The 17871-nt window shown below is 57.3% G+C and overlaps 1 protein-coding gene across 7 annotated transcripts in view; it reads left to right on the top strand.

Moving 5' to 3' along the window:
* Positions 1-16814, top strand: part of OSBPL5 (oxysterol binding protein like 5) — a 66057-nt gene extending 49243 nt beyond the window's left edge. For 5 of the 7 annotated variants that reach the window (XM_072970518.1, XM_072970520.1, XM_072970519.1 and 2 more), the window contains 13 exons: positions 770-954; positions 1574-1655; positions 3131-3229; positions 3645-3741; positions 4536-4634; positions 10041-10138; positions 10591-10680; positions 10760-10896; positions 11315-11500; positions 11769-11895; positions 13261-13399; positions 13892-13994; positions 15705-16812. In XM_072970518.1, coding sequence (XP_072826619.1) covers positions 770-954; positions 1574-1655; positions 3131-3229; positions 3645-3741; positions 4536-4634; positions 10041-10138; positions 10591-10680; positions 10760-10896; positions 11315-11500; positions 11769-11895; positions 13261-13399; positions 13892-13994; positions 15705-15843 — 1581 coding nt within the window. In that variant the 3' untranslated portion in view covers positions 15844-16812. Of the gene's footprint in view, positions 1-769; positions 955-1573; positions 1656-3130; positions 3230-3644; positions 3742-4535; positions 4635-10040; positions 10139-10590; positions 10681-10759; positions 10897-11314; positions 11501-11768; positions 11896-12207; positions 12492-13260; positions 13401-13891; positions 13995-15704 lie in introns of those variants that run through there. The other 2 variants (XR_012076856.1, XM_072970523.1) reach the window with 2 other exon arrangements.
* The last annotated feature ends 1057 nt before the right edge of the window (positions 16815-17871 follow it).

Genomic DNA, 17871 nt, shown 5'->3' on the forward strand with positions numbered 1-17871 from the left:
ATTCTGCCCACGGAGGGTTTGCTGGTTGGTGTGAGGTCAGAGATGGAGCCCCGCTGCCCACTGTCCCCTGTCTCCCTGCCCCCGTCCCCCTGTCCCCTGTCCCCTTGCCCCCCATCCACCTGCCCACTTGCCCCCTTCTCCGCCCAAACAAAGCCCACAGCTCTGGGGCTCAGTCCCTCCCTGGCACACGTTTGGAGCTACAGGGAGGGTTAGACGTCTCAGGAGAGAGAGGAGGGTGTCCAGGGCTGCCCCCTCTAGCCCTGTGGCCCTGGAAAAGGGAAGGCCCCCTTCTAAAGGAGGTGCAGTGCCAAAGCACCTCCATCACCTGGGAAAGATGAAACGGGCTGGGGGCGGGAGGAGGTTTCCCCGTGAATGTGGCACTTGCTACCATAGCACAGAATCGTGCCAAGTCCGCAGACAGGTTTCAGCAGCCAGGGTGAGGGTTTGCACAGACTGAGCGGAGGGCCCAGGTCAGCCAGGCTGGCAGGGAACGAAGGCAGACACATGGGAGCTAGCCTGGGCCAGCAGGTGAGCCTCCGGGCCTGGGGGACACATGTTGGAAAATGCAGGGGTCAGATGGGGCCTGGGTGGGGGGCCCAGGCCTGGAGGTTACAGCGACGGGGTGGCAGGTGCAGCCGCCCCGCCTCCCATCACGCCCCCTCCAACCAGAGCAGCTGCCGCCGTCTGCCCGCCCCTCCCGGCTTCCGTGGGCAGCACAGCTCCCCACCCGGCTCTGGCCGCAGCCTGAGCTCAGCCCCTCTGCCCACAGCTGGGCGCGGCGTCGCAGGTAGAGACGGTGTCGGAGGAGAACAAGAGTCTGATGTGGGTCCTGCTGAAGCAGCTGCGGCCGGGCATGGACCTGTCGCGGGTGGTGCTGCCCACCTTCGTCCTCGAGCCCCGCTCCTTCCTCAACAAGCTCTCCGACTACTACTGCCACGCCGACCTGCTCTCCCGGTGAGCCAGGAGGGGGTGCCCACGCCGCCTGCGCTGGCACGCGGGCACCCAGAGGCCCTGCAGCCTCCCTCTGCCCCTGCCTGCCCCAGAGAGGGTTCTGAGGGTCCCCAGGAAACTGTCCCCGCGGGCTCTGCCCTCAAGGGGCCCCATCTCCATGGGAGGAGCTGATGGAGAGGGAGGGTGGGGGCAGCCCCAGGTCCAATCAGGGCCAGAGCCATCAAAGGTGAGCCCCAGCACCTCTGTGCACCCCAAGTCCTGAGCCCTGGCTCTGGCGCCTTTGAGCTGAACATGGCCAAGGCTGGAAGGTGGGGGCTGCAGGCTCAGGAGCCAGCACAGAGGGAACTGGGTGCCGGAGAGCATCCTGGGCGCTGTCGGGGATGCAGGAGCCGCCCGCCAGCCTCTAGCCAGCAGCGCGCTCTGCCCCAGCATTGGAGCTGCCCTGACACTTCCTGGCGGAGAACCCATTCCCCAGTGGGCAGCAGGGGAGGGGCCCGGATGTTCAGCAAGTGGATGGAGGCTGAAATGGAAGGAGGGAGAGGGCTGGGGAAAGGAGGAGGGCATCCCAGGGATCCCGACCCCGAGTGAGGGCGTTCTCCCCCCCCCCCCCCCCCCGTCGCAGGGCTGCTCTGGAGGAGGACGCCTACAGCCGCATCAAGCACGTGCTGAGGTGGTACCTGTCCGGATTCTACAAGAAGCCCAAGGTGAGACGCACGGGCCGGGGAGGGCGGGCCCAGGGCGAGGTGCGCCCAGCCCGGTCCCCTGGCGCCTGCCCCTGCCCAGAGTCCCGGGCCGTCGCCTGCCCCGCGTGGCCTTGAAGGATCCTGATTGTCCCCACAGTGGCCCCAGGTCCTCAGAGATGAGGGACAGAGCCCTGACTCTCCACCCAGGGACCACCTGGCTAAGGCCAGGCCCAAGAGTGGTCCCAATCCCTGAAGGGCCCAAGCTGGTCCCCTCTGCACCTCAAAGAAAGAGCTGCCACACAGCAGTGCCAAGAAAAGGGCGTTTGACCCTGAGCCTCAGGGAACTCTGGGGACCCGTGGGTTTTCATAATCTGCTTTTTGGTTGTCGGGCCCCTTTAATAACCTGAAACCCAGGCCAGATGAGAGCAGGGCTGCTCTGGCAGTAGTGGGGATGTGGGGGCCGGGGGCCTGCAACTCCACCCCCTCCCCAGACCCCAGCGGAGCCCGGGGCTCCACGTCTCCACTGCGCAGGGTGGGAAACTAAGGCTTGAGGAGGGGACAGGAAGCCCCACGGCAGGTTGGCAGTGGACCAGGTCTCCCGACTGCCTGGGGCCTTGAGCGTTTGGAGGCAGACCCGGGCTCAGCAGAGGCAGACTCTTGCCCTCGGCAGGACTGGGTGTGCCCACAGCCTCGGTGGCGCTGGGTGCATGGGCTGCCGGGACATAGGCGAGGCTCCCGGGAGGACTTCTCAGAGGAGGCGTCTCCGTGTGGAGGGCTGCCCCGAAGGACAGGACAGTGGCTGCTGCAGGGTCAGCTCAGGCATGGGTCTGGGGAGCTTGGGCAGAAGGGAGCTGAGGGGCACAGCTCAGGGACACAGCTCAGGACGGTGCAGGTGCGCCTCCAGCGTGTTCTGCACACAGTCATCACTCACAGAGCCCACGGCCTCCAGGGTGAGGCCGGCAGACGCACAAACAGCCACAAGTGATGGAGGTCGGGGGTGGCACGAGGGGTGGCCCGGGGTGGGGGTCTGAGCTGGACCCCGTAGAGACCCAGAGGCGGGCTCTCCAGTTAAGAAGATTCTTCCCCTGATGAGCTTGGGCTGTTTGGGGAGCAGAAGGGTGGCCGACTGACAGTCAGGGCACAGGCTGGACGATTTGGGATGTAACTTGAAAGGTCATTGGAAGCCACTGGAGGCTCTGAGTGGCTGAGCACTGGCTTCTCCTGAAGTCCAGGGAGAGTGTGACGTGGTCAGGGCCTTAAGTGCCACTCAGGGCCAAGTGGACAGGACACCTCGCAGGCCGTCCCCCCAGAGCAGAGGTGGGGGCCGTTCCCGGAAGCAGAGGGCAAACCAAGCATCCCGCCCAGGGACCTGCTCCCCACGGGTGCCGGGGCTAGGCGCAGGGGCAGCCCCCTTCACTGTCCCTCGGTGCACACCTGTCCGTGGGGTCCCTGGCCTCCCAGTTGCTCACGCCAGCCTCTTTGTTCGCTGCCCGCAGGGGATCCGGAAGCCCTACAACCCCATCCTGGGGGAGACCTTCCGCTGCTGCTGGTTCCACCCCCGGACCAACAGCCACACCTTCTACATCGCTGAGCAGGCAAGGACCCCGGCCGCACCCCACACTGGGCTGGACGCTGGGCTCCGCAGCGGGCAGGGCCCTGGCAGAGGGCAGAGGGCATCTGCCAGGGTGCCTGTGTCTGGGTGGCCCCACTTCCGACCGTCGGAAGTGCTCTGGCCTCACTGATGCTGGAAGGGATTCTCCCAGGAGGTGCAGACGCAGCACCGTGGCTGCGACAGCATTAAGTGTCCCTTAGGGAAGGGGACTATTCACCCCATTTTTCTACGAGCACTCTGGGGTGGTACGGGGATTCCAATCAGCTCCCGGGCCCCAGGACTCAGGCCTGGCTTCCCTGGACATCGGGGATCAGAGCCAGGACTGCCTCCCACCTGCTCTGGGGGCTGGGAGGGATGTGGTGAGGGGGCCTTTCCAGGAGCCGCCTCTCCGCCCGCAGGTGTCCCACCATCCGCCCGTGTCCGCCTTCCATGTCAGCAACCGGAAGGATGGCTTCTGCATCAGCGGCAGCATCACCGCCAAGTCCCGGTTCTACGGTGAGGGGCTCTGGGGCTCTCCCCAGGGTGCCCGGGAAATGGGGGAGGACTGAGCTCCCAGAGTCGGTGCTCACCAAGACCTCCCACGGTGGCGTGTCCATGTCCCTCCCCCTTCTCCTAGTCAAGGACCACGAGGGGGTAAAGTGCTCAGAACCTGGGGTCAGGCAGAGCCCTCCGAAGCCCGGCCCCCCATCCCTCAGCCGTTTGCAGGGATGCTGTGAGGATAATGAGACAGAATCACACGAGAAGGTACCACCTGAAGCTGGCTGTTCAGTTCTGCACCATGGGCCACACGTGGCTATTTAAATGGATCAAAATGAAACACAAGTGCTCAGCGAGCTCTGAGTACGTCTGTGTGACCAGCAGTCCACAGAGGCTTGCAGGCTTAACCCACCTCTTCCACCCCGTTCTCCCGTCACCATGGCTGTGACTCTCAGCGCTGAGTGGGCTGTACCCATCTCCAGGGGCATTTAAAATCAGAGCAGGGGCCCTAGTTTGGAAAGGTCTGAAGCCTTCACCCTGAGAATCCCTGCTTTAGTAACTGAAATAAACATTAACTTATGGCAAGTTAAGTAACTTCTCAGGGTGAGTGACTTGTCTGAACTGGATGGGGCTTTTACAGAATCTGAGGCTCAGAGACGTTAAGTGACCCACCCACAGTCACACAGCTGGAGGTGCCTGGGACTCGTGCCACCTACTGAGAAGGGAGCGCAGGTCCTGTGACTTTAGGGGGTGGGCCCCCAGGTCCCGAGCATCCATCTCCGTTCACTGGTCCCACTGCCCCGTCTCTGCAGGGAACTCACTGTCGGCTCTGCTGGACGGCAAGGCCACGCTCACCTTCCTGAACCGGGCGGAGGACTACACCCTGACCATGCCCTACGCCCACTGCAAAGGTGAGGGCCGCCCAAGGGCAGAGCCCAGGCCGGCTCCGCCAGTGAGAACACTCTGGTTCTTGTCTGTTTGAAGGTATCTTTATCTCACCCCCCCTCTTCCAGTGTGTTTTAACTGGTGTGGGGCTCCAGGCAGATGGCTCTCCTCTCTTCTCTGAACGTCTGTCTCCACTTTCTGACTTCACTGTGGCTGGTGGTCAGACGGCCGGCCGCCTATTTGCTGATCTGCTTTTTCCTGTAGCTGCTTTTAAGATTTCCTCTTGTCTTCGGTGTCTTGCAATTGCTAGGATTTGGATTTCTGTTTTATTTTTTAATTAATAGACTTTTTTTTAATTTACTGTGGTTTTACATTTACAAGAATTTGAGCAGAAATTACAGAGTTCTGGTATACCCCCCCCCCCACACACACACACACACACACATCCCCTATTAACATCCAGCATCAGTGAGCCAATGTTGACACATTATTATTAACTACAGTCCATAGTGCATTTTGGGGGTTCACTCTTTGTGTTGTTCCTTACATGGATTTGGACAAATGCATAGTATCATGTTTCTACCATTCTGGTATCAGAGTACCGTCACCACCCTAAAATGCTGAATCCACCTGTTCATCCCCTCCCACTCCTCCCAGCCCCTGGTAACCCCTCATCTTCTTTTTTTTTTTTAACATTTCTTAAATGAGTAATAGTCATTTTACAATGTTGTGTCAAATTCCAGTGTAGAGCACAATTTTTCAGTTATACGTGAACATACATATATTCATTGTCACATTTTTTTCGCTGTGAGCCACCACAAGGTCTTGTATGTATTTCCCTGTGCTACACAGTATAATCTTGTTTATCTATTCTACATTTTAAAATCCCAGTCTGTCCCTTCCCACCCCCTGCCCCCTTGGCAACCACAACTTTGTGTTCTATGTCTATGAGTCTGTTTCTGTTTTGTATTTATGTTTTTTTTTTTTTTAGATTCCACATACCGTGATCTCATATGGTATTTTTCTTTCTCTTTTGGGCTTACTTCACTGAGAATGACATTCTCCAGGAACATCCATGTTGCTGCAAATGGCGTTATGTTGTCATTTTTATGGCTGAGTAGTATTCCATTGTATAAATACACCACATCTTCTTTATCCAGCCATGTGTTGATGGACATGTAGGCTGTCTCCATGTCTTGGCTACTGTAAATAGTGCTGCTATGAACATCGGGGTGCAGATGTCATTTTGAAGTAGGGTTCCTTCTGGATATAAGCCCAGGAGTGGGATTCCTGGGTCATATGGGAAGTCTATTCCTAGTCTTTTGAGGAATCTCCATCCTGGTTTCCGCAGTGGCTTTCCTTGCTTCCCTCTCCCACTCTTACTGACTTAGATGTCTTCCCCTCAACTTCTTAATGTCTCCATTGTTTTGCTTTTTTCGGAATGTCGTAGAGTTGGAATCACAGGGTGTATTTACCTCTTCAAACCGGAATCTTGACTAAGCCGCGTGCATTTTCTTTTATTGAAGTATTGTCAGTGTACGATTTGACGTTGCATCAATTTCTGGTGGAAAGCATAGTGTTTCAGTCATGTATATACATACATATATTTGTTTTCATATTCTTTTTCATTATAGGTTACTGCAAGATATTGAATGTAGTTCCCTATGCTGTACAGAAGAAAAACTACTATATATAAAATAAACAAGTTCATCTGTTTTATATATAGTAGTTTCTGCAAATCCCTAACTCCCAGTTTATCCATTCCCACCCCCTTTCCCTCCTGGTAACCTGAAGTTTGTTCCCTATGTCTGTGAGTCTGTTTCTGTTTTGTAAATAAGTTCATGTGTGTATTTTTTTTTAAGATTCCACATATAAGTGATATCATACGGTATTTTTCTTTCTCTTCCTTGCTTACGTCACTTAGAATGATGATGTCCAGATCCATCCATGTTGCATAATGGCATTATTTTATTCTTTTTATGGCTGAGTAGTAGTCCATTGTATAAACATACCACATCTTCTTTATCAGTCATCTTTTGATGGACATTTAGGCTGTTTACATGTCTTGGCTATTGTAAATAGTGATGCTATGAACATTGGGGTGCAGATGTCTTTTCAACTTAAGAGTTCCCTCCAGATATGTACCCAGGAGTGGGACTGCTGAATCATAGGGTGAGTCTATTTTTATTTTTTTAAGGATCCTCCATACGATTTTCCACAGTTGCTGCAACAAACTGCATTCCCACCAGCAGTGTAGGAGGGGTTCCTTTTCTCCACAGCCTCCCCAGCATTAGATCCCTTGTGAACTTTCAAATGATGTGCATTCTGACCGGATGTGAGGCGATACCTCATTGTAGTTTAACTTTACATTTCTCTGATAATTAGCGACACTGAGCATTTTTTCATGTGCTGATTGGCCATCTGTATGTCTTCATTGGAGAACTGCTTGCTTAGGTCTTCCGCCACTTTTTGGATCGGGTTGTTTATTTTTTTGTTATTAAGCTGTATGAGCCGTTTGTATATTCTGGAAATTACGCCCTTGTCAGTCATATCATTTGCAGATGTTTTCTGCCATTCCGTAGATGGCCTTTCTGTCTTGTTTATGGTTTCCTTTGCCGTGCACAAGCTTGGAAGTTTAACCAGGTCCCGTTTGTTTATTTTTGCTTTTATGTCTGTTGCCTGGGGAGACTGCCCTAGGAGAGTGTCACTGAGATGTATGTCAGATGATGTCTTGGCTGTGTTTTCTCCTAGGAGGTTTATGGCGTCTCGTCCCGTGTTTGAGTCTTTAAGTCATTTTGAGCGCATTGCTGTGTGTGGGAGCGAGTATTCCAACTCCACTGCATTACACGCGGCTCCAGCCTTCCCAGCACCACTTGCCGAAGATGTGGGCTTTTCTTCACTGTGTATTCTTGCGTCCTTTGTTGAGGATGAATTGATCTCAAGTGTGTGGATTTATCTCTGGGCTCTCTATTCTGTGCCACGCAATATGCATTTAAGATTCCTCCATGTCTTTCTGTGGCTTGATAGTTCTGGATTTCTTTTTAATTTTTTATTTGTATTTGTAAGAGTTTTTGTTGGTTCGAACTTTCTAAGCTGAGATTTCATGGTTTTGATCAAGTATGGCAGTTTTTAAGCTAGTATTTTTTTATGCTGACTCACCCCAATTTTTCCACTTTTCCCCCTAGAACTCCAGTTAGATGTAAGTTAAACCGCCCAGTCTATGCTCTGTGTCTCGTATCTTTTACCTCTTTACATTCGAGATCATTTCTTCAGCTCTAACTTCAGCGCTGACTAGCCCACTGTTTAACTCATCCACTGAGTTCAGTTTCGATGTTTTGGGGGTTTTTTTTCCCCTAAAAGTTCTACTTGATTCCATTTCAAACCAGGCTATTCTTTTATACTTGTATCTTATCCTTGATCATTTTGCGATTCCTTCTGTAAACACTGTGAACACATTGTTTTATATTCTCACTAGTGAATCACGTTTTTTAAATTGAAGTACAGTCAGTTTGCAATGTTGTGTCAGTTTCTGGTGCACAGCAATGTGTTTCAGTCATACAGGAACAGACATATATTCGTTTCCATATTCTTTCTCACCATAAGTTGCTACAAGATACTGAATATAGTTCCCTGTGCTCTACAGTATGAACCTGTTTATCTGTTTTATACATATGAGTTAGCATCTAAAAATCTCGAACTCCCAGTTTATCCCTTCCCCCCCTTCCCCCAGTAACCATGTTTGTTTCCTATGTCTGTGAGTCTGTTTCTGTTTTATAAATTAATTCATTTGTCCTTTTTTTTTTAATATTCCACATATAAGTTATATCATATAGTATTTTTCTTTCTCTTTTCTGGCTTCAACTTTTTATTATGGAAAACTTCAAATACGTATGAAAGTACATTGGACCCCCAAGTGGCCACAACCCAGCCAGCCCCCAGTCGTATAACCTTTGTACCACATCACTCATGTTCCGGCTGGAACCCCAGCTGATGCTCATGGTGCCATCGATGGCTGGCGGGAGCCATCAGGTTGGCTCCTGGATCCTCTGCATACAGTCCAAGTGGCCTGCCTCCTTCTGGCGTGACCCCAGGAGACACTGACATTTCTAGCTCTGGACCTCAGATCGACCATTTCTCCCGTGAGCCCCAGGTTCCTCCCAACAGAAGACAATACTCAGACACCATAGTCTGGAGACTAGGTCTGTTTCTTAGGAGTAATTTGTTTCTAGGGCTTTCCAGGGAACTGAAGAGACATCTTTTTTGTTTTTAAGCTTAAAATAGATACACATAGCCCCCAGAACAACACTAACCAGGCCCGCCGCCAACAGGGCTGTGGCTGAAGGCGGCGTGCGATGTGACTGCTGCGCTTGCTCTGGTTCTAAGCAGATCCCACTGGGATTTGTAAGGTCATCGAATGTTCCCCTGCGGGATCACACCACTACGTGACACTCATTCTGGTCTTTTTTGTTTCATTTCACTTTGGATTTTTAGGAATTGCTTTTTTTAATTCCGCTTTTTAAAAGAATTATGTAAATGAAACATTCACCTGGTTCCAAAATCAAAACCACAAACGGAGGTAGCGACAAGTCTAGGGTCTCTCAGACCCCCTCCCCCACCCCTGGGAAAGAATCGGGCCCTGCTCACCCTGCCCCGCACCCTTGGCCTCGTCGGTGTGTCCGGAGCAGCTCGGAGACCCTCCCTCCCTTCTGCAGAGCTGCTCCATCGTGTGCACGGGAGGATTCGGGGGTGTCTCCAGCCTTTCTGCTATTTCAATTAGCTTGTCTTTTTTTTTAATTTTTGAAAGATACATTTTGTCCCACATTTCTAAGTGTTTCAGAGTGAGAATGGTTTGCTTTCTTTCGTTCTTTCTTTGTTCCTTTCTTTCTTTCATTAGATTAATCCCTCTATATGACCAGAAATGGAAGATTCATGATTTCCTTCACTAATTAAAACATGTGTGTATTTGGATCAAAAAAGCCATGCCTGGCCTGCCCTGGGCGCGGCAGGGAGCAGGGAAGTCACAGCACCCACATGGGGCAGGAACTACGGAGCCAAGTGATAGACCCTGATGAGTGTCTCCCCGGGGCAGCGGGGCTCCTGGGAGCCTAGAACAGGGGCTCCCTGGAGGAGGCGACCCAGCAGAGGGTGGGGTGTCTCCTGGACATAGCAACTCACATGAGCGAAGGCCCTGGTGGCAGAGACGCGGCGCGCCGGTGGGGAGCCAGTCACTGAGGAACCAGGCCCAGCCCCGGGCTCGGTCCCCCCGGGGAGATCCTCTCCAACCTGCTGGCCCTGCCCTCAGGAGCACCTGCCCTCTCCGCTGTCCCTTCTCACCCTCCTCGGTCTGACACAGGCCTCTGGGGGTTAGTGTTGCTGGGACAGGACTCAGCTGGTGCAAGGGTGGCCCCTGACCCCGACAGTGGTGGTTTCAGGAATCCTCTACGGCACCATGACCTTGGAGCTGGGCGGCAGAGTGACCATCGAGTGTGAGAAGAACCACCTCCGCGCTGAGCTGGAGTTCAAGCTCAAGGTAGCGCTGGACACAGCGCCTCAGCCACCGAGGGCCTTGGGGGTTCGGGGCTGGGCCAGGGAGGGGCGAGGCTTGGGGGGCCCCGCCCACCCTCTCCGTGCTCCCGGGATTGTTTTCTGAGCAGAGGTGCTAAGGGCACAGCTCTGGGCTTTCCTGTAGCACAGCCGGGCCCAGAGAGGGGAAGCGGCTGCCCGCAGGCCACACAGTGTTGCCAGGACAGGCCAGGCCCCTTCCCCACCGCAGGGCACGGGACGGCACCTGCACCCTTGAGCTCAGGCGAGGCCCCGGGCGTGTGTGGCCGCCTCCAGCCTCGGGTTCCATCCCAGCAGGCCTCCCACGCATTCAGGCCTCGGGGCTCCCACCCCAGTGAGGAAGGGGCCTCTTTTCCTTCCCAGCTCTCTGAGGGGTGCAGGGGCCTGGCCCTCACGCATCCATCTCGGCTGTGCCCACAGCCTTTCTTTGGGGGCAGCACGAGCATCAACCAGATCTCAGGGAAGATCACATCAGGAGAGGAGGTCCTGGCGCGTCTCATGGGACACTGGGTAAGAGCCACCCTCCAGGCAGGCGTGGGCACCGCAGGCCGCAGCCGGCGCCTCTGACCCGCCTGGCCGTCTGGGGCAGGACAGGGAAGTGTTCATCAAGGAGGAGGGGAGAGGAGGCACCGAGCTCTTCTGGAACCCGAGCAGGGAGGTCCGCGGGCAGCGGCTGAAGCGGCACACGGTCCTGTTCGAGGAGCAGACAGAGCTGGAGTCAGAGAGGTGAGGCTGGCACCGTGGGACCTGCTGACCCCCGCCGGGCGTGGCTGGGCGAGCAGCAGCTCTCCCGGTCGGCAGTGCCGCAGGCCCATCCCCTGGAGGTCCCTGGCAGGGAGGATGGACCCTCCCTCATGGCGGCTGGAGGGAAAGGGAGTGAGGTCCAGGGAAGAGCAGGCTTTGGGGCAGATGACCAGCCACATCACAGGGAGGTCCCTGCTGGTGGGAAGTGTGCATTCAGCATGGGAGAGAACCGTCTCCTGGGAAATGAACAGTGCCCTGGAAGACACAGGCACCTGGAGAGGCAGTGAGCTCCCCGTTGCTGGAGGCAATCGAGTAGGGGGTTGCTCTGAGCCTCCCCTCCAGTGTGGCGGGGACAGGGCTGCCCAGGTACCCCAGCCTAGAGTGGGTGCTCTGCCCACAGGCTCTGGCAGCATGTCACCAGGGCCATCAGCGAGGGTGACCAGCACAAGGCCACACAGGAGAAGTTTTCACTGGAGGAGGCGCAGAGGCAGCGGGCCCGAGAGCGCCAGCAGAACCTGGTGCCCTGGACGCCACGGCTGTTCCACCTGAACCCTGCCACCCAGGAGTGGCGCTACCGATACGAGAAGTGAGTGCAGGTGATAGCAGACCGCCCACCCAGCCTGGCCCTGGGCCTGAGAGGGGAGGGCTGCAGATGCTCCTGTCCCCCTGGAGGAGCAAGTGATGGGGGAGTCACACAGGAGCTCCCCCTTAGGCCCTGCACATGGGTGCAGGCAATGGTCGCTCTCCTGTGGGGGCTCCAGCCACTGCTGGGAGGCTGAGGCCTGGGCCAGGATGGGGCCCCCTCACTCCGAGGGCCACTTCCCCTGCCAATGGACACTCTCTGGACCCTCCAGCCACAGGCCCTGGGACCCCCTGAAGGACATTGCCCAGTTTGAGCAAGATGGGGTCCTGCACACCCTGCAGCGGGAGACCATGGCCCACCAGACCACCTTCCTGGGCAGCCCAGGGCCCAGGCACCAGGTTAGCACCATCCCCAGGGCCCCTGCCTGGGGTCCTCCAGGTGTGGTGCCACCCCCCCACCTGCCTGGCCCTCCTCCTCTGTGCCCCTCACCCTGTCTCACTCTACATCCTAGGAGGGTCTCCTCTGGTGTCACCCCTTGTCCCTTCCCTGCCCTTCCCTGCCCTGCATGGGGTCAAGACACCTGGATTTGTGGGACACTCCATTCCTGGGGCACCCCAATGTTCAGGGCACTGTGCCAGGCTCTACTGGTCCTAGCCCATCACTCCCCAAAGCCTCCCCATGTGGTGTTCGTAGCACTTTACACTTTACAGATGTAAAAACTGAGGTCCTGGGCAGCCCAGGGACATGCCCAAGTAGGAGGAAGAGGAGCTGGCATTTACTCAGATGCCAGGGGCTCAAAAGAGCAGGCAGGAGGGGCTCCAGGAGGCAGGAGGAAGAAGAGATCTACACAAAAGTGCCTTTTGCGGGAAGCTTGGAGTGACGCCACGTGTGGAACAGCCCCTGCTGCACCAGCTGGGTGCCTACTGTGCACACAGCCGGGAGGACAGGGCTCGCCCGTGCTCCCCATTCTTGCCCAGTGGCCCTGATTTCCCCAGTAAGTAGGGGCCACGGTATCTCACCAGCCATGTGTCCCGCCCCCTCCCCTTCCCCTACAAGCTGCAGCCCCTCAGCTCAGATGCGGGCCAGATGGCCCCAGCCCCCTCCAGCAGGGGTCCACCTGCCACTCCTTTGCATCCCCCTCCCTCTCCTCAGCCTTTCCAGTCATCTTGGGGCCCCCCCACCCTGAGACCTGCCCCTGTGGCAAAATCCACCTGTCCCAACTCTGCCCCACCCCCATCCTGCCTCTGACCCCACCTCTCCATCACTGATACACACCAGGGCCACACCAGAGCACCCAGTCACCAACCCGGGCCCCTCCGAGGACACAGGCCTGCTGTCACGTGGCCACTCCTGTACTCAGGGGGCTTGTTAGAGGCTGGCCCAGCCTGGGTGTCCTTCCACACTGGGGGAGCCCTAGCTGTCAGGTCACACAGGGCAGAACTGTCTCCGGCCCCGCTGCCTTCATCTCTGCATGTTTTGGCAACCAACACAGAGGGGCTCAGCCCCCTCTGTTACCCAAGAGGAAACTGAGGCCCATCAGGGGAGTGAATGCTCCAGTCCGGCTGGGGTCGGGGCAGGCTGGACCTCCTCCGAGCCTCCTACCACCATCAGCATCCTCCTCTGCTTCCTGCCTCTTCTAGAGCTGTGTCCACAAGCCCAGCGGCACCCTCGCGGCTCCCTGAGGGCACAGCTGGAGCGCAGGGCCAGCGAGCATGTGGTGGGTGTGGGTGGGCTCTGGCCGCAGCTGCTCCCTCTCTCTCCAGGGGCCTGGCCCAGCCCGGCGACTCCGCAAGGCCAGCGACCAGCCCTCCGGCCACAGCCAGGTCACCGAGAGCAGTGGCTCCACACCCGAGTCCTGTCCAGAGCTCTCGGACGAGGAAGAGGACGATGACTTCGTTCCTGGTGAGCCCTCCTGGAGCAGTCTCTCTGCAGGAGGGTGGGGCAGAGAAGCATCCAGTGGAAGAGCCCCACCCACCATCCCCACCCCGACCCTGACCGTCCTCCCACGGGGCCTCCTGAGCCCAGGGCAGATGAGGGTGTGGGAGGGGGCAGGGCTCCCCAAGTCTGTGCTCAGAGGGCTGGCAGTGTGAGGGGCAGGGCTATGTGGGGTTCATCTGTGACTCTCTGATTCTGCTCCTGCCTCTCTGCCTGTTGCCCTCAAGGGGTGCCTGTCTCACCAACATGGTCCTTGCTGCAGCCATGTCTGACGCCAGGGTCTGTTAGAGGCCAGCTGGGCCCAGGATTCCCTCCAGAAACATCCCTCGGTGCCACCTCCCTGTGTCATTAGCTGCACAACCCCAGGACCCCGCCTGCCATTTCCCCGGACAATCCCGCTCATCCTCACTTCTCCTCCTCCCCTCCTGTGTTCCCTTGTCCCCGGGGTCCGCATCTCAGGCTGTGAGAGCCCGTGCCCTCGGTGCGGGAAGGAGGCGAGGCGGCTGCAGGTGCTGCACGAGGCAATCCTGTCCATCCGGGAGGCCCAGCAGGAGCTACACAGGTGGGCCGGGGCTCCATGTCAGCGCAGGAGAGCCAGACCAGCGAGGGGCAGGCGGTCATCTGGACTGTCACTCGGGCTAGAGCTCCCAGGACTTCCAAGGGTCTGGCTGCTGGGTGTGGACAGGCTGGACCTCCTGGGTTCTGCCCTCTGTGAGGGGGCAGGCAGGGCACGGAGATTTGTTTGAAGAGGCCGAGCTGGTGAGGAAGATGCTGGGCCAGGCATGGGCTTGATGGAGCCCCAGGTGAACCAGGGCTGGGCTGCCGGTGGTGCTGGTGGGTAAAGCCAGATCTGAGCTGGAAGGGGTGCCACCGGCAGCGAGTGTCTCTCTGCTGTGTCCGCGGCTCTGTGCATAGGAGGTCCAGCTGGGTGAGCAAGAACGCGCTCTGGGATACCGGTGTCCAGAGACACAGCCATGCTTTCCAGCTCCGCCCAAAAGCCAGGTTCCTGGCTCCAGTCCAGACAGTGGGCTGTCTTGCTGTGAGACCTCAGGCTGTCTATGCCTCAGTCTCCCCATCTATGAATTGACGTTGACAGCAGTGACCCTGGGGCGGGAGGAAGATGGAGTAGAGGGCTGAGCCCTGTGCCCGGTACCTGGCCAGCACTTGGCAGCCATTAGCATCTGGGATGCTCAGAGAAGTCTAGACTTGTAGGACTGTGAGGAGGCCAGCATTCCTGCTCCCTTGACTCACCGAACGCTTGGCACAGAAGGGTCTCACACTTTCTTAGTAACGTGCTCCCTTGTGAGGCTATGTGGGGCCAAGAAAATGGAAGACTTGGCACCTTGTAAGCGTGGGAGAGGAATGCAGTCTGCGTGGTCAGGGAGGGCTTCCTGGAGGAGGATGCTGGTGGCCAGGAAGGAACTGGAAAAGGGGGAAGCAGGAGTCACTACTGAGAGCAGTGGGCACCACAGGAGGGCCGCTGCTGGGAGAAGGGGCAGGGCGAGGCGAGAGGGCTGAGATGGTGGAGCTAAGCCCGGAGGCCGTGGGGGCTGAGGGGCCAGAGCAGCCGTCCAGCACCACAGGAGGAGGCTTGCTGCGAGCAAGTGGCCAGTAGAACAGCCAGAAGCTTCTGCAGAGGTCCAGACCCACAGTGACCTCAGAGTCCAGGGCAGGAGTATGGGTTTCCTGGGGCTGTTTGTAATACAGAGTCTCAGGGGGAGCCCGCTTCGACCACAGACGTTCACCCAGTCCCGGAGGCTGGCATCCGAGGTCCAGGCAGGGCTGGTTCTTCCCAAGGCCTCTCTCCTTGGCATGGAGACGGCCGTCTTCTCCCCACGTCCTCACGTGGTCATCCCTCTGTGTGTGTCTTTGTCCTGATCTCCTCTTCTTGTAAGGACACCAGTCCTAGGGCATTATGACCCAGCCTAGTGACCTCAATTTTACCTTAATCACCTCTTTAAATGTCATATCTTCACATACGGTCGCATTTTGGGGGTAATGAGTCAGGATTGCAACATATGACTTTGGGGAACACAGTCAGCCTGTAACAGGGGAGGTGGGAGGGGGGATGTAGGAAGCCCAGCTCCCAAGCCCTGACCCCAGCCCCCTGCATGTGTGCCTGGGAAGCCCGGTGCAGCCTCTGTGCCCTGGGGCCCCACCCTTGAATGAGCCACTCACCTGCGTTTGCATCCAGAGGACAGGGATGTGGCGTCCTGTCTGGGCTGGCTGGGGCTGCCCACTTGAATTCCTCGAATGCACCCTGTCATTCTAGGCATCTCTCAGCCATGCTGAGCTCCACCACACAGGCCAGACAGGCGCTGGCCCCAGGTCTCCTGCACAGTCCCCGCTCTTGGTTCCTGCTCTGCGTGTTCCTGGCGTGCCAGCTGCTCATTAACTACATCCTCAAATAAGAGCCCTTTGGAGACGGCGTGGGCATCACCTACAGGACTCGGGCCGGCCCCAGCCTCCCTCCCAGCACCTAGCACTTTAAGCCAGCCCCGTGGAGGCAGAGACTCGAGGAGCCCAGCTGCTGTGGCCCATAACGCTGGACAGGAGGCGGGACCTGGGGAGCCGCACGGGGTCCCCCTGGGAAGGGGCTGGCCTTTCCCTTGGGGCCCTCCGCCCGGCGCTGGCCATGATGCCAAAGCCAAACGCCACTGTCCTCATGCGCTGCGCTCCCTGGCATTATCACTCCGCGTCTGCCACCACTCGCCACGCAGGGTTGAGGGAGGTGGGAGAGGGGGGCCTGCCAGGCTTTGGAGGGTTGCTCCCCAGCAGGGGTGAGTCAGGGGTTTTGAGGAGCAGCCAGGAGTCCCCAGGGCCCCAGTCCTCCTTAGACCTGAGGCACAGGCCGTCCTTTCCTGAGACCCTGCCTCAGGTGAGCTCTGGGCTGCTCTGGACGGGGCACTGGGGGCTTTGTTCTGCCCTCGTGCTGTTTGGACGGAGCCAAGCATGTGCCCCTGCGGGACCCACTACACCTTGTGTGGCCAGGTGTGCCAAGGTGGGGCGGGCGGGCGTGGGCAGGCAGCAGTGCCCATGGCCAGGTGGGACACTTCGCTGACACTGGTGCACGATCTTCCCCTTCTACACGTTTTTAATAAATGCAATTGCAATATTTTAGGCAGGCTGCAAACAGTGTCTGGCGTCTGGCCTCCATTCCTGTATCAAATGCCACGTGGGTGCATGTGCGTGTGCGAGCATGTGTCTGTGTGTGCCTGCGTGTGTGTGTGAGCATCTGCACATGTAGATACACACGGAGCCTTAAGCTATGCTGTGGCAGTAACATCTGAGCTGACTGTCTTATTTTCCGGTTTTTGTATCTGTGTTCTTGCCTGCTCCCCCCAGTCTGGGGGCACGTCTGTGCTCTACTCCTTGAAATAAATGGACACACATGTCGCATGTTTTCTTTTGGGGGATTTCTGGAAACCACAGGGGAGGGTGGTCTTTCAAGGGAGAGACTCAACGCCAGCAGGGGTCTGTCTGGGGCTGGAGGGACCCAGGGAGGGGTCCAAGGTCATGACGATGGAGGGAAGAGGTCCCGGGAGGATGGGGTTGAGTTTGCAGGGAGCAGTTAGAAGCAGGCCACCCTGTGGAGCAGATGCCAGGAGGCTAGAGTAGCGTCAACCAGCCAATGAGCCAGCGGAGGAAACAGGAGGGGCACTACCCACCAGGGGACTCCAAGGCAGCCCTGGTCTCTCCCCTGCAACGATGACCCCCTTCCCCTGATGCCCCCAGCCCAGCCCTTCAACTCCACTGTGTCCACCATTCCTGGTACTCACTGCCACCAGGGCCAGCGTGAGTGGACCTGCCTTTGCTGAGACAGCTGAGGATGCTCCTGAAGGAAAGGGTGGGATCAGCAGACCACAGACCCCACACACCACAGCAAAGGGAGACAGCGGCCCAGCCCTAACAGCATGCGAAGGATAAAAGACCCAGGACAGGATGGAGCCAGGACTGGAGCCAAGGAAGGGGCAAATGGGCACTGCCATCCCAGCCGTCATGCCTGCCGTAGGCAGACTGGACTCCCGGGGCCCCTCTCCGAGGTCAGTGCCCCACACTGGCTCTGGAGCCCCACTGCTGGAGAGCGAGTGTCCCGGAGGTGGCAGTGTTCCACATCTGGATGCCAGGGCAGGCTGCTCTGGACTGGAAGACCTGGGCCACCCATCTTGCACCCGGAACCCTCTTTCAGAGCCAGACTTGGCAACCTTGTTGCAGCCTGACTCACCAGCTCTTCCAATCCCTGCCCCCTGCAGGTTCCGAATCTCGCCCAGAATTCTCTTTATGACCTGGGCATGCTAAGAACTATTCTAAGTCAACAAAGAAAAGAAACCTGGGTGGGCACAATCCCAGGGAAACAGGTGGCCAGTGCACAGAGAGGTGGTTGCCGGAGTGTCATGTGGCACCTCCACGTCCTAAAAACCTAGATGTAGTTTCTGGGT

Source organism: Vicugna pacos, chromosome 10 (assembly GCF_048564905.1).
Source record: "Vicugna pacos chromosome 10, VicPac4, whole genome shotgun sequence".
Classification (NCBI taxonomy): domain Eukaryota; kingdom Metazoa; phylum Chordata; class Mammalia; order Artiodactyla; family Camelidae; genus Vicugna; species Vicugna pacos.